Here is a 16,017-nt window from a genome sequence, read left to right on the forward strand (position 1 = left end):
CTGAGCTGGAAGGAGCAGAGTTCAACCCTGACACTCCAACAACCCCACCCTGGGCATGCCTGGAGTGGTGTCCAAACCCCCCTGGAGCTCTGGCAGCCTCGGGTCCGTGCCCATTCCCAGGGGAGCTGTTCCAGTGCCCCACCACCCTCTGGGGGAAGAAACTTTCCCTAAAATCCAACCTCAACCTCCCTGACACAGCTGCAGCCGCTCCCTTGGATCAATTGTTGATGTTCCTCAAAACCAGCAGCTTTTTGCTCTCCTGACTGGACTCCAGTTCAGGCCAGGGCCTGCTGCAGGACCCCTCTTCCTACTCCAAACACAGGAATCCATCACTGAGCTTGGATCAAACTCTCCCAAACCTCCAGAGGTTTGGAAGTCCACACTTCATCTACATGAGGTTTTAATTCCGTCCAGCACCCCCATAAGTTATGGGACCACTCCTGGCATCAGGGTGGCCTCTCTGCCCTGTCCTACACCAGACAACTCCTCCCAGCCTTCAAAACTAAGATTTTTTCCAAAGGCAACAAATCCCTCTTGGAAGCACGCTCCGAGCTGCTTGAAAAGGGCTGGATATTTTTAGCTGGGGTATTCAGCCTGAGAGCTCTTCAAATGCAGCAAGTGCTGTTTATTTGGCTGACCAAATTAAAAAAAGCAACAGCAACAGAGCTCAAACCCCGTCATTTCCAGGGAAATATTTTCGGTGATCCAAAACAGATCTGAGTTGAGTGACAAAGCATCATCTCCAAGCAGTGGGAATGAAAAGCTCCAAACTCTTTTCTTGCCAAATTCAGCACAGAGAAGCGTTGTTGACACGCTCTCCAATTTAAAGGCTGAGCCATCGGAGGAAAAAAAATTCCTTTTGGTCCTGAATCCCGAATTTCTCTGCTCAATGAACACTAAAAACATGGGCAGCCAGTGTGACAGCTCCTGAAAACACAGCCCCAAAATGACTTTGGGCACAGCTGGAAACCTCAGACCTTCTCCTTCTGTTCCAGCTTTTTGGTTCTTTCCCAAACTCTGCAGGACTCCTGGGAGTGGGGGAGCAGAGGGGATTAACAGCACCTTTGGACAGTGCTGCAGCCAGTGGGAAAACCATTCCTCTTGGATCTGCCTGCGACTGCTTTTTCCTTCAACTTTTGCCAGAACTATTGCCCCTGGAGTAAAGTGTGAGTAGAGGCCTTGCTTCCCTACAAATCCTATGTGAAATTATCCACTCAAAGTCTCTCTGCTCTGCAAAGCAGCCTAAATATCTCTTCTTGCCAAACTTCCAGCCTCCAAATCCCCTTTTTTACCAGGATTTCTGCACTCAGGCCTGGCCACCCCGAGGCTGCAGGTCAGGGAGGTGGGAAGGTTTTGGTTGCTCCACTGGGACTGTCAGTAATTCCAATTAAATTGGACTTTGTTGAGGTGGGTAATTCATCATCCGCCGTGTGACAACAATACCTGTAATTACTGCTCGGATTGTTGGGGCTGGAATTCATGTGCAATAAAGGGATCCTCATATCATGCCAAACCTCACAGTTAATTTAGGTTCCATCTCCTTTCATTTAGTCTGTAATAAGCTAATTAGTTCACCTAATTTGCCACAGAACGTGCCTTTGTAACAAATACAGACACGAATTAGCCTCTTGCACAACAAATGAGGGGAAGCAACACATGAATCACTTTCAGGATTACATAAGGAATTATCATCCTTTACAGCACTCAGCCATTCCCTTGATTATTTTTCTTTTTTTTTTTTTTTTTTTTTTTTTTTTTGCACCAGGTTCTCCTGTCTCTGACTTCTCCTCAGAAGGTGGACAACACATTTCCCTGTTTTCCTGCTGTCCCAGCTCTGGGAAGTTCAGGGTCACTCCCACTGAACAAAATGTCTTTTAAAATCTCAGTTCTGGCAGCTGGAAGAGCTCACCCATCCTTGGGGCAGAGTTTGCTGGATGTTCTGGAGTGGAAATCTTCAGACTTTCTGCAAACTCTGCTTTTTTTCTGCTTTTGGTTTGGTTCATTCGTGGTCTGAACGGTATCAAACTGCCCTTGGAAACTCCTGGGCGCTTCCTGCACTTGGAAAGTTTCTGCTGGATCTCCCCTGTGGGGCTCATCTCATTCCCCCCCACCTTCTGACAGCTCCTAAACCACACCAGGTCATGGAATCATGGAATGGGTTGGGTTGGAAGGGTCCTTAAAGCCCATCCAGTCCCATCCCTGCTGTGGGCAGGGACACCTCCCACCATCCCAACCTGGCCTTGGACACTCCCAGGGACGAGACCACCTCTGCCAGGGCCTCACCATCCTCCCCACGAGCCCATCCATCCCTGCCCTCTGCCAGTGGGAAGCTGTTCCCCCTTGTCCTGGCACTCCAGACCCTTTCCAAGAGTCTCTCCCCCCAGGGCCCCTCTTTCCCAGGCTGAAAAACCCAAGATTCCCAGCTCACTTGGGATAAATCCTGAGGGAAGCTCTGTCCAGCAGCCACCTGAGCTTACCACGATTCCCACAGGAGATCTGCCAGCCCTCAGGGCTCTCCCCACATCAGAATTCCTGCACAAAGCCACGGGTTCATCATCCTGCAGAACAATGGCTCGGCACAGCCAGCCCTGCCTCATCCCAGTAACCCAACACCATCCCCAGGGAAGCTCAGAGCTCCTAAATCCATCAGCTGGACTTTCTGCACTACTTCCTCAGAGCCCTCATCCCATGCTGACCTGGTGCCATCCAGCACAATCCCACGGATTTATTTGCTAAATGTTCCCTGCTTCCAGCAATTGTTTGGATTTAGCACCTCACCTCCTGCACTGATGATTTCCCACACCCAGGTTGAGCCAGCACCTTGCTGCCCTCTTTACCTGGAGTTAAATCATTCCCAGCTCCTCAAAAATGAGCCCTGACTTCCAGCAGGAATAAACACATGAGAAGAGGTTTTGGCTGGAATTCCTCTGGAGCCCTTGGATGGCTTGAGCAGCGCTAAAACGAATCATCGACCTCCTGGCAGCTGCCAAAACCATCTGAGGACACGAGATCCCACTTTGCCAGACATTGTGCTGCCCAAAGGAATCAGCTGCAACCTCTCCTGGGGCTGGGGGGTCCTTCCTGAAATTCAACTGAGCCTTTTAAGGATGAGGAAATCAAATGGAATGAAGATTTGCAGCCTGGAAAACGGAAAAAGGCAGCGGGGCCCCTCTGGAGAAGCTCCTGCTCCCCCTCGGTGTCCTTTTCCCGTGAAAAGGAACCAGGTGGGATCTCCTGGGAACATCCCTCAGATCCATCAAAGAGAAGGAAAAGGAGAATTCCCTCTTCCCTTTATCCAGCACTCACTAGCAGCCACCAGCTCCTCTCTTCCTCACTAATTCCAAAGCATTTTCCCAATGGGAAAATTGGGATTCAGATCCCAGTGGGATCTGCCTGAACCCCTCTGGATTTGGTTCTGAGCCTCTGGCACCAGCACTGTGACCCAAGGGCAGCTCCTGAGGAGCAGGGAAGGTGCTCAGAGCAAACATTCCCCGGGTGAAAGCTGGAAGTTATGAACTTCATGGGTAACATGGAACTGGGAGGAAATCCACAAATGAAACACAGAGCTCTGGATGAGTAATTATTCCTCATTAACGAAGCTAAAAGGAGAATTCTGCTCTAGGAACAGAAGTCACCTCCACTTTGGGGAGACTGAATCAACCAGGACACCCAGCCAGAGCCAAAGAAAGGCTGTAACACCAAAAAATGCACATTAAAAATGGGAATGAACACGGGGATCTTCCAGCTGGGGCAGCCCTGGGAAACCACAGCCTCTGGACATGAAAATCCGTGGAAAATCCTTCCCTTATGAAGAGTTTTATCACCTGTAAAATCTCCCCCAGTCTCAGAGAGAAACACTTTGGTCTTTTCTGAAGTGCTTCAAAAGAGACTGAAATTCCCTGGGGGAAGAATTTCCTCTCAGGAATTCTGGCCAGAACGGATTGTTCCCTCTTCCAGCATTCCATGCTCACCAGGCTCACCCTGTGATTTAAAACCAAGCCTAATCCATGCCAGTTTCCTTCATTTTAGCACAAAGTGAAATCTTGCTTAAAAACCTCAACAGCACTTTCAGTTTCCTGATGCTCCAACAATGAAGACCCTGCTCCCAAAAATCCCTGGGATTTATCTGATCTGCAGAGGTGGAACTTGCCATGAGTTTTGCTGCTTCCAGAAGTTCTTTCCCCTCTTTTCAAATGATTTCAAAATAAAAGTTTCTTCTCTCCAAATGCTCTCTTGCACCATTCATTGCCTGATTCATTTATTCCCCATTTCCTTATTTGCAGTTTCACTCAGGGCTGAGCAAATTCCTTCCAACTTTGCTGCATTCACCAAAACCTTGCCAAGCAAAAAAAAAAACGACAAACCCAAAACCAGGAAAAACCAGGAAATCAACAGGAAAAAAAAAAAAAAAAAAAAAAAAAAAAACACCAAAAACAAAACCAAACCAGGGAAGGAAAAAAATCCCATTTTTGGGAGAATCCTACCTGAAAAATAGCAATCCAGGCATATCCAATATTATCAAAATTGATGGCCCCGTTGTGGGGGTTCACGTCCCCGGCCATGCAGATGTTGTAGTACTGGTTCCAGTTGATGCAGGAGTTCCTGCTGGGCTCGGGGCTGCCCAGGCTGGGGCTGTAGGACTCCATGCTCAGGGTGCACTCCACCTTGGATTCCTTCCTGCTGGGAATGTTGGAGCACCTCTGCATCCCGTTCTCCCGGTGCGAGGAGCAGATGAAGGGGTTCTCCTCCGCCTCATCCGGCCGGTAGTAGGGGTGGAGGAAGGTCAGGTTGTACGTCCTGGAGTGGGGGGGGGGGAAAGAAGGAAAAGGATGAGGGGAAAAAACGGCTCATCCCTGATTTTAGCAGCAGGAAAAGGTGCTGGTTGCTATCCCTCCACCCTTCAGCGAGTCCCTGTCAAAATTTAAAAACCAAATTTGACACCCTGGAAGGCCCCGCTGATCTCCCCGTAAAGACCAGTCTGAGTTTTCCCCCCAGGCAAACAAGGCAGGTAAAAGCATGAAATGAGAGGGGATGGAGAGAAAATCCCAGCAGATCAGGGTCTCCTCCAAAATCCAGGGAGCTTTTGGGCTCTCTGGAAGGATTTGAAGATATTTATTTTGGTGGCAGAGCAGCTTCCCAATAATTGTGCCCCTCAGGACGTCTCTGATGAGGGGCTGAGCTCCCACAAGGAGAGACCCAGCCAGAGGCCATCTCCCACTCCCTCTGTACTCTATAAAAAAAGGAAGAGCCCACAATAATGGGAAAACCACGTGCTTGGTGCATTTCTGGTGGAACTGGCTTGGATAAAGCCGATGGCTCTGTCCCAGCCTGGATAAGGAAACGCTGGAATTGCAGCAGGGCAGGAGCTGCTTTTCCCCGAGTCGTGTCCCAGCTCTGGCACTTTCTGGGCCGTGTGCTCAGCGTTGGTGAGAGCCTGCAGCACTCAGGGCTGCAGCTGAGGAGTTGCATTGCTCCAGAGCCAACTTGATCCAGTGTTTTCCCAGCTCCAGGGATCTCAGCTGCTCCATAATCACCGGGAGAGAAGGGAGAGGCAACACACATTATAAAAGATGTGGGCAGAAGATAACCAGGTAATTCTTCCAGCCAGGACAGCTCTATTTTTATCTCTCTCTGAACGTCCCTATCTGGTGAAGAGATTTGGCTTTAACAAGTGTTATTCCAGACAATTACTTGGAATTTCTCCCCAAAACCCTGGAGCCAAGCAGGAATCGCTCTGCAGCTGCACTTTAAGGAGAGAACAATTGCTGCAGGGCAGAGCTGAGGGAAATCAGCCCTCAGCGACTTCCCTGGGGAATTTGGTTCTGTTCCATGATCCAATTACCTGAGGTGGGTGTGGAGGGTTCATCAGCTTCAGGAATGGGGAGAGGGAAGAGGAGCCCGTCCTGGGAATTGGGAATTGTTGCCTGAGAATTCTTTGTGCTCAGCAGCTCCTCCTTGCACACCCCACAGCTCCAGACTAAACTGTGACATCACCTGCGCTGTTTCTGGGCTTTGGATTCAACAAAAACCTGGAAGATGTTTTTCCTCCCCAAGCCTTTTCCTTGCCCTCCCACCAGCTGGCTTCCCTGGGAGGAAATTTCCATATGAAACAGGCTGGAGAACGGGCCAGGAGCTGCAGCAGCCGTTTTGGAGAACATCACACACCACCCAGCAGTGCCACACACTGGGAGGATTAAACAGAAGATTAAAGCACGGCCAAGATGCAGGAAAACTTGGGAAGAGCTGGAGAATTCGGGAAAAGAAGCAAGGAGCAGAGAGGAGACACCTGAGAAGTGACTGCAGCTCCCAAAAGGCAAACTACAGGATCAGTCCCCATCCCACTGGAACGAGGCACCCACAGCTTGAGGGGCTCTGTGCGTCCCAGGAATCTCCACTTGGGAAGTTTTGGGATGAAGAACAGCTCTCTGAGGACACAGAGCCCCGGGCTGGGGTCTAAGGAGCTGCACAGAGAAGATCTGGGCTCGAATCTGGAGCAGTTTGGTGGCTGGGAAAGGAAAATCTGGGCAGGAAAACAAAAACCAGCTCTGCTAGGAGGGGTGGGTGAAGCCTGGCTCGGTTCTGCTGCTGCCTGAAGGATTCAATCTTCCCTTTCCTCTGCTCTCCTCGCTTTTGCAGCTGTCCCCAAAAACATTTCCAAATTAAAAGTTGTCCCTATGACAAAATCAGTCACCGGGGGGGCACTTTCTGCCCCTTATTCCCTGTCCTTCCCACTGGGAAGGAGCCACTCCTGTGGGAAGCTCCAGCACCACCCAGTGAGGGGGGAAGGGACCCAAACTGGCAGCAAACACTGCAAATTTCAGACCTTTTCTTAAAACCTTTTCCCCCCTTTTTTTTCCCCTGGCAAAACCAAAAAGGGGGAAAGAAGAAAGGAGAGCAAGAATGAGAAACAAGAATGCTGCAGAATGAGGAAATCCTCAATATCCCCCAAATAAATGGATGAGTTCTGCCAGGACCTTCCATTTCCTCCTGACTTCCCTGTTCCTTGCCAACAGGTAGAGACAGTTCACTCATTAACGCTAATGAGCCCTCTAATCAGGAGAGCTCTGGGGGAAAGACAGGAGAAGCTGAGCCCCAGGATACATCTGTTATCCCATCAGAGAGGACTGACACCTCTCTCACCCAATCCTGCTCATCTCCTGGATTTCCCTTTCTCTGTCCCTCGGCATGTCCATGTGCAGGAAGGACAAGAGAGAGGGGCAGGAAAATCCACTTTTCTCCCACTCCTACTGGATTATCCTCTGCTCCAGCCTCCCCCAGGGGAAACCCTCCCAGCCCATCCATCCCAACCACTGGAGCACAGCTGAGCACAGCCCTGGCCCAGCTGGGGGAGCAGAGGAGGAAGAGGAGGAGGAGGCAGGAGCTCAGCACTCAGGATGAATTCCCTGCTCTCCCAGCGAATCCTGCTGAGCAATGCCACCAGGAACAATTAAACACCTTTCAGACAAATTCCTGAGCCTGCTCCCAGGAGCCAAAGGCAGAACAACACCGAGCAGCTCCCGAGTTAATCAAGACTGAAAAGTCGCACCACAAGTGTCCCGAGGCAGCAGAGAAACACGGAACACTTCCCAGCTCCCTCCCCTCTCCTGCTTCTGAGCCACTGAGCTCCTTGAAAGACTCCCGGCCTGGAAAATGCTGCTCTGCATCCCAGCACAAGGAGCAGCCCCAGGAGAAGAGCCCAGACTGGCTGGGCCTGACCCAATTCCTTTATTTCCACCGGGAGCAGCTCAGGAGGGTGGGAAGGAGCCCGAGGGGGAGAAAAACCATCCTGGAGATGTCACCCAGGAGCTGCTGGCTCTGCTTGTCCTTCCCACCAGGGCACAGCAAACCTTCCTCCTTCCCACCAAAGAATCCTTGGGGAGTTTCTCCTGCAGCTCCCAGTGCCAGGATCTCCTGGCATCCCTCACAGCCCGTTCTGGCGCTGCTCTTCCATGCAATCCCAGGTTTTGAAGGATCAATTTGGGCGAGGAGGGAGAGATTCTCCCATGTCCCAACGAGCAGAGACCCAGTTCCAACCCAGTCCTGCAACAACCCAGCAATTCCTTCAGAATCCCCACTAAAAATCCTTAAATAACCTCATTCCAGCCCTGTAACAGCACAGCTCTGAAAGACTGAGAGAGAAAAGCAGAAAATCCCAAAGCACCTCCAAAAAGTCCCCAAATTTCTCTCACAATGCACTCGACTTAAAAATAGTTGCTTTTCTCTGAGCTGCCAACTTTCAAGGGGGATGGAAAAGAAAAGGTTTCCATGGGGAAAGAAGAATGATGGCAAAAATCAAAGTCAGTCCTTCCATCTGATGCCTCTGGAAGAGCTGAAGGCGCAGGAAGCTGCAGGGCAGAACACAGCAGGCAAAGCTGGATTTGAAGCAGCTGTTTGGGAGCTCACTTACACCTCCTTTCATCCGGAAAACTTGGGGTTAAGACCCTGCCTTGCTGGCCCCTGGATTTTGTCCAGATCCTCTGTTTAAAGCAGTTTTGGTTTCAGCTGGGAGGGTTTGGCAGCAGCACCAAGGGGAGACCCTCCAATATTTCAGGTTTTCCCTGTCTCCAGGGCTGTAGAGGAAATCAGAGCCAGGATCTCAGCCCCAGCCCCTCCCAGCCTCCTGAAGGGCTGGGAAACCTCTGTGCCCTGAGGAATTGTGGATTTCCCAGCCCTGGATGTGTTGGAGGCCGGGCTGGAGCAGCCTGGGATGGGGGAAGGTGTTCCTTCCCAAGGTAGGGGGTGGAATGAGAATCTTTAAGGTCCTTTCCAAGCCAGCCCATTCCAGGATTCCATGATCTGTCCAACGGCAGGAAGATGGAACCCTGAAGTGTTTTCCAGGTCATTCCATGCCTTTTTTTCCTTTACAATTTGCTACTGGTGTGTTAACAGCCACTGCAGGGGGGAACCATGCCCTGATGCCTGGGTGAGAGAAGGAGTCAGAAATTATTTTAAAAAATGGGAATAGTTCCATCTGGATTCCCAAAACTTCTCTAAAACCGAGTTCCAGGAAATAGGGATAGCTGGAAATGCAGGGACTGGATCATTGTGGGTTTCTCAGGTCTAAAATTAATGCAAAGAGCCCAACCCAGCAGCAGCACTCGGGGTGAAGGCACCAGAAAACCCCACATTTCTCCCGCTGACACTGAACTGGAAGCTGGAATTTTCCTGCCCCATGAGCACCCCTCTTTCCCCAAATTCCTTTGGGATGCTGCAACTTCCATCACAATGAATCAGGGGATGGCTTTGGGGGGTGGCAGAACCCATCCCAGGGGGAAGGAGGCGATCCCAGACAAACCCCTTCAAACACAGCTCATCCCAAAACCTTCCCTGACAAGGAGCAAGCCCTGATAAGAAAAATCCTGCGAGGCCTTTGATGCTGCTAATGGCCATTACATAACTGCTGCTTAATGTCTGTGCTTAGCGAACGCTTCCCCTGTGGTTCATCTTGAAAGCTCCGCTTCGCAGAAAATCACCGAGCGTTTAAAAACCTGACTCGGAGAGAGAGAGAGAGAGCCAGAGGGGCTCGCTGCAGTTAATTACAGCACCGGGGCCACCCAAGCAAGGCTGCGGCAGCATCATCTGGGCTTGGGAAGGGCAGCTCCGGGGTGGAGCTGAGCGTGGAGGGGTTTGGTGAGAGGCAAATTGATGCTGGGGGTGCAGGGGAGGGTTTGGGGCATGCGAGGGGGAGTGGGATCACACCCATGGCAGGATCATGGATTTTCCCACTCTGCTGGGATGAATAAACGCCACCAGAGCTGGTCCAGAGGACAGGGAGAGGCTGGGGGAGCCCCAGGAGCCAGCAGTGAGAGGCAGGAGCGGGACCTGAGGGATGATCCCTGCCTGTCTTGCAGACAATCCGAGTGCAGACAGCGGATGATTACCCAGGGATGTAATTATAGGCTCCATCTCCTCTCACAGAGTTAGAGGTGCCCTAAGAGCTGGGCTGGGGCATTTCCTCACCTCTGAGCCGCTGACATCTCTGACAGGAGCCTTTGGAAGGGCTTTTCCAGGAAAATCCCTCTTTTCCGTGCTTGGTTTTCATCCAGGTGTGTCCTCAACCCCGGGAAGGGGCAGGGGCACGACAGCTCAGGGAGCAGCAAGGGGTGCCCCAAAGCCTGGGATGAGCCAGGAGCCCATCCCAGCTCCAGCAGCACCTCCACAATCCCACTCTGAACCCAGCAGGAAGAGCCCAGGGCTGGCAGCAGGGTCCAAAGGATGAGCCAGATCCAAGATTTACCCAGAGAGCTCAGGAGCAAAGACAAACACCAGCAGCACAGCCCAAACCAGGCCTAAGAGCCTGGGCTGGGCTTAAATTGATCATCTGGGCCTTGGGCGGGGCTGGGGGGGTCCCAGGTGAGGCTCAGCAGGGCAATGAAGGTTTATTATCAGAGGGGCTGCTCCACACAGCTGCCCAGCCTGGAAGAACCCAAATGGAAATTTGCCTCTTTCAGGTTGGGTCTGATGATCCTGGAGGTGTTTTCCAGCCTGAACGATTCAGGTCCTGCCCATCGCCGACGCCTGTCCCACACTCAGAGCTGTCTCCAAATGATTTTAATGCTCCTCACATCCAGTTTCTTATCTTAAATCCCTGACAAGGATTTATCTCTGGGTTTCAGCTGCATCTCCAAATCACCAGCCCCGGCCAGGGGTTGGGGTGTGCTCGGTGACCTGAACTGTTTGGAGAGCTGGGAATTTGTTCTAAATCCTCCAACTCCCAGAGTCAGGGATCTCAGGCAGAGCTAATGCAGCCCACTCCCATCCTCGTCCTTCAGGTGCAGCAGGAATTCACAAAACCCTCAGGAAGTTGCTGACAAATGGGATTTTTTCCTGACAAAAAGGATCCTGCTGAGCGCTGGGATTTTTCCAGCAGGGGACAGAAAAATCCCCTGCTGGAGAAGGAAGGAAAAGGGAGAGAAAGGTGGAGGGAAAAGGAAGAAAAAGGTGGAGAATTTTTCGTTTTGCTGTACTTACATGGCAAAATTCCTGTCTAGGAAGCACCTGTTCCTCAGCAGCCCTGCCCAGAGCTGGACCCCGACAATCCCAAAGATGAAGAAGACGAAGAAGCAGAGGAGGAGGACGTTGCCTAACATAGGCAGAGTGTCCAGCAGCAGCGTGACCAGGATCCTCATACCTGGGGGAGAAGGGAAAACCACGTTAGGATGGGCAGAAATCACCATTCCCACCTTGGATGTGCAGCCAGGGCAGAAAAATTGGGATCTGGTGTTTTCCCCTAAACGCCGAGGCTGAAAAGGGAGGGGAAAATGCCAGAGGTTTGGCAGGAAATGGGAATAACAGCAATCTCCAGAGCGTGGATTCAAGGATGGGATTTCCAGGTGTTTTCTCTAGCATTCAAGGACACACAGCCTACAAGACAAAATTTCCTGGAGAAATGCTCCCAGGAATCGTCAGCCTCTGGAGGAATTGATAAAATATGGATTTGTAAACATTGCAAACTCCCCTCATGGAGCACAGGAATTGTTCCCCTAAAAACCACGGAGCCTAGGGTGGGCTGGGGGCTGGGCCTCCACCACAGACAGCTCCTTTTCCATGGAGAACTCCTCTCCTTGCTGGAAAGGAGGGGAATTCTGGGGTATTTTTTTTGAGGATGGAAAGCAGGATGCTTTTCCTCCGAGGAAAGCTCTGCTCCCTTTCCCTCCCCATGCAGAGGCTGTGGGGACCTTCCCACCAATCCCACACCTCTGCACAAGGATCTCCATGAACCCCGAGTTCCTCCAGCCTCTGGTGCCAGGGAAATGCTGATTTCCATGCCAAATATTCCACCTGGAATATTCTGACTGGAGCAATGAGCGCCTTGCAGAGCCTTGCTGAGCCTGGCATTCCCAGCACCGCTGCTGGGAGAGGCTGGGAAAGGAGGCAGGGACGGGGCTGGGACTGGGAGCTGCCCCCTCTCACACCTCAGGGCACCTCCAAACTCCAGGATAAAATGGGAATAAAATGGGAATAACAACTTGGAGCTCGGCAGAGGTTAAATGAACGTCTGGGATAGGGATAAAGCATTGTCCAACAGCTGATAATTGATGAACTGAGGAAGAAAAGGAAGAGCAAAAGCAAATCCTGAATTATAGGTGGGATTAAAGCCAAATCCAAGCCTTGGGATCCATAGGGAGCAGGGCTGAAGTTCACGGCACGGTGGGAATTGTGGCGGCTGGCTTTGGAGGGATTTTACCCACTAAAATCCTCCCTTGCAAACACCTTCTCCTGCCTGCCTGCAGGCTCCTCTCCCTGGATATTCCCAGGAAACGCTCTCCATCATTCATCCCGTTGCACCCAGGCCCTCAGACTGTCCCCCAGCAGATTCCAGTGGCTTCTCCCAAGCTGCTCCTCATGCCTCCTGTGATTCCTTGGTGCTGAGCCTGGAATCTGCAGCCCTCAGGGATGGGCTTTGGGAGCATGAGGGGCTCCAGGAGTTTTCCCTCTATCCCAACATTCCCGAGGGTCTATCCCAGCTTTCCCAGGGCCTGCTGGCAGGAGCTGGGATCCCTTCACACCATCCCTCCTGTGGATTTGCCAGCGGGAATCCCAGGGAGCCAAGCGGGGCCGGAGCTGCCACCGTGGCACGAGGGCATCCACCAGCCCAGCCAAGAATTCCCAGCTAATTAATAATTAGGGATGAGTAATGGCCTCTGCATCCAGAGCCTTGTGAGGTCTCCGTGCCCAGCTGGGCCCTGGCTCTGCTGCAATTCCTGCTGCTGGCCTGGATCCTGGCCAGAGGAGAGGCTGTGCCACCACCCCCATCCCTGTCCCTGTCCCTGTGCCACCCCGAGGGAAGGATGGAGCAAATCCCATCCTCTGGAGCTGCAGGCCTGGAGGAAAAGGGGCTGGAAATCCTGGTGGTTATTCCCAAAGTGGCAGGGGGGGTGGGGTGTTGGAATTCCTGGTGGTTATTCCCAACAGAGGGGTTGGAATTCCTGGTGGTTATTCCCAAAGTGGGGTTGGAATTCCTGGTGGTTATTCCCAAAGCTGGACTGGAATTCCTAGTGGTTATTCCCAACAGAGGGATTGGAATTCCTGGTGGTTATTCTCAACAGAGGGATTGGAATTCCTGGTGGTTATTCCCAACAACGGGGTTGGAATTCCTGGTGGTTATTCCCAACAATGGGGTTGGAATTCCTGGTGGTTATTCCCAACAGAGGGATTGGAATTCCTGGTGGTTATTCCCAAAGCGGGGTTGGAATTCCTGGTGGTTATTCCCAATGTGTCTTGTCACAAAATCATGGAATACCCCGAGTGGGACGGGACACACCAGGATCATCAAATCCAACTCCTGGCCCTGCCCAGCACTGTCACCCCCTCGGGAGCAATCCCACATTTTCCTGGTAAATCCATCCTAGGGAAAGCAAGGACACACTAAATCCCGCCTGGAAGGACCATGCTGGGATTTTCTCCTGGTTTTTTCTTCCCTCTCTCACTGATATCCTCCCTCTTTTTTCCAAAAATGGGTAAAATTTCTCTCCCCGTGCCAGACAATTTTTTTTTCCCTGCTCAGCTGCTTTTGGTATTTGGGGTTGTTTAGTGGCATCATCCATCCCAGAGATTGAATCCAGCTGTTCTCCAGCCACTCCGGGCTCTCCTTGGAATGTCGAGAGTGCCATGGGAAAAGAGCATCATTGAGGCTCAAGGAGCGGGATTTTCATTCCCATTCTGTGGGATGCCTGGTTTAAACCCCCCCAGCATAAAAATAAAAATAAATTTTTAAAATACACAAAAATAAAATTAAAAATTAAAAAAAAAATTAAAAATAAACATAAAAATAAATAGAAAAAAATAAAAATAAGTATAAAATAAATGTAAAAATAAGTATAAAAATAAATATAAAAATAAAGCAGTGAAATGGATTTGAAAAAAAAACCAACCTAGTGACCACTGCTGAAAAAAAAATCCCTGACTCCAGCCCCTGCCAAGTGAATAAATTGCAGGAATTCCACTTTTACAGTGGTTTGGAAGGAATAATTTCTAATAGAAATGATGTTTTTATTGGCCGGGGTTCTTCTTTCTTTTCTTAACAAACTGCATCGAGCTGAAAGAATCTCGTGGGTGAATTTATTGTGCCTGGAAGCCACGAGCTGATGGTGCTGGCTGGATCCCAGGGAAGAGCCCAGGAATCCCAGGGATGAATCTCCAGGCTGCTTCTCCCTGTTCCCCTGCATTTAGCACCAGGTTCATCTCTTCTGATCCAGCTGGAAATTTTATCTGGCGGAAAATCCCATTCCCAAATCCCAGAGCTGGGTATGGCGGGAATGATGCTGGGATGGGCTGGAATTCCAAGGAGATCCTTTGGCTGAGCTGTGCCATCATGGATGAAAAATGTAACCACAAAAATCCACCAAAATCCAGGGATTTTCCCATCCCCTCTCCACAGAGTCTGGAATATTTCGGTCTGAAACAGCAAAATTCCTGATGTTCCGAGTGGGTGGGGTTGGACAAGTGGAGGCTGGATGATCTACCCTCCAGGAATGGGGATATTTCTGGGAATAATTTCTAGGAATCCTAATCCTGGTGCTCAGATCCCCTTTGGTGGTGTCAGCCCAGCCCAGCTGCTCCTCGGGCACCTCCACTCCAAACACGGATTGAACGTGCTGGATTTCATCCCACAGAACATTAACAAAAAATGGGATGTTTTCTATCACCTGCCTGTTGGAAAAAGATGAGAATCCCGTGGGAAGTGCAGTGCAAACAGCCTGGAAGGCTCGTTTGGTGTCAGGGCTAAGGGAGACAAACACAAGTTGGGCTCAGAGCAAAATTCCACCTCAAGCTGGAGTTGTTTGGATCCCTGGAGCTCGGTGTAAATCCTTCAATTCCCCCGGCTGCTGCCCTCAGCCCAGCTGGATCCCAGCTTGAGATTCGCACTGTTCCATGGGAATAGTGAAGGGTTTTGTGGATTTGAAGGAATTCAGAGGGAGCCTGATCCTTGTCCCAGCCTGGAGGGCTCCAAGACCAGCCCATGGTCCCTCTGCTCCCCGCCATCCCCAGAACCCCAAATCCCAGAGAGAAACTTCTCTGGAACCCCAAATCCCAGAGAGAAACTTCTCTGGAACCCCAAATCCCAGAGAGAAATTTCTCTGGAACCTCAAATCCCAGAGAGAAACTTCTCTGGAGCGCCAGATCCCAGAGGGAAACTTCTCTGGAACCCGAAATCCCAGAGAGAAACTTCTCTGGAGTGCCAGATCCCAGAGGGAAACTTCTCTGGAACCCGAAATCCCAGAGGGAAACTTGGTGTTGTGCTTTCCAAAACCCTGGCAACAAAACCTCGTTAGGAAAACAAAGCTCCAAAGGGTTGGAGCCTTTTGGCCTCTCCTTTTTGCGGCCCTGTTTTTAACTAAGGACGTTTCTGTGCTATTCACTGGTTTTATTCCTTGTTTTCCAGAAAAAAAAAAACAAAACCTTGTGGAATTGGGAGTTCTGAGAGAAATTTCCGAGGTTTCTGGGTGTAAACATCTCTCTGTTTCCTCACATTTTCCTCAGAATCAAACCCCTTCTGAGGGCGGTTGTTTGGCTGTCCCTGGATGTGCTGAATCCAGGCAGGATTTGGGGCTGGCTCAGTCCAACAGCACAGGAAATATCCCTTTTTTTTTTTTTTTTTTTTTTTTTTTTTTTTTTTTTTTTTTTTCCTGCCAGGATCCCTGTGATTTCCATACAATGCTGCTGCATTTTGACTGAGGTGGATTTGGGTTGGAAAAGGATGGAATTGCTGTGGAACGAGCACCTTGCAAAGGCTGGCTCAGCAGCTGGCTGATTCCAGCAGGGAATTATTCCAACGTGGTGGCTCGGATTTAAAACTGGATTTAGAAGCCAAGCAGCTGAAGCCACTTGAAAATGGATTTAGGAGCCACTTGAACTTCCTATCGAGGATGATCCCAATTTTGTTTCACATGGAGCAAACCCTCCCTGGGGTTTTAGCAGCAAGGGAAGCTCCTGAGCTGCTAATCCTGAACATAAAGTCCTGGAAAGATCTTAAATCTCTGAGGAGGGAGAACGAACCCAGCAGGGCAAGAAGAA

At 50.7% G+C, this 16,017-nt stretch overlaps 1 protein-coding gene across 3 annotated transcripts in view; it reads right to left on the reverse strand.

Annotated features, from left to right (window-relative positions):
• CACNA1H (calcium voltage-gated channel subunit alpha1 H) overlaps window positions 1-16,017 on the reverse strand; it is a 158,122-nt gene that overhangs the window by 87,233 nt on the left and 54,872 nt on the right. For 2 of the 3 annotated variants that reach the window (XM_068207249.1, XM_068207250.1), the window contains exons 6-7: window positions 10,972-11,131; window positions 4,485-4,797 (exon numbers count right to left, since the gene is read on the reverse strand). In XM_068207249.1, the coding sequence (XP_068063350.1) occupies window positions 4,485-4,797; window positions 10,972-11,131 (473 nt within the window). Of the gene's footprint in view, window positions 1-4,484; window positions 4,798-5,842; window positions 6,337-10,971; window positions 11,132-16,017 lie in introns of those variants that run through there. The other variant, XM_068207251.1, reaches the window with a different exon arrangement.

Source organism: Anomalospiza imberbis, chromosome 16 (genome assembly GCF_031753505.1).
Source record: "Anomalospiza imberbis isolate Cuckoo-Finch-1a 21T00152 chromosome 16, ASM3175350v1, whole genome shotgun sequence".
Taxonomy (NCBI): Eukaryota; Metazoa; Chordata; class Aves; order Passeriformes; family Viduidae; genus Anomalospiza; species Anomalospiza imberbis.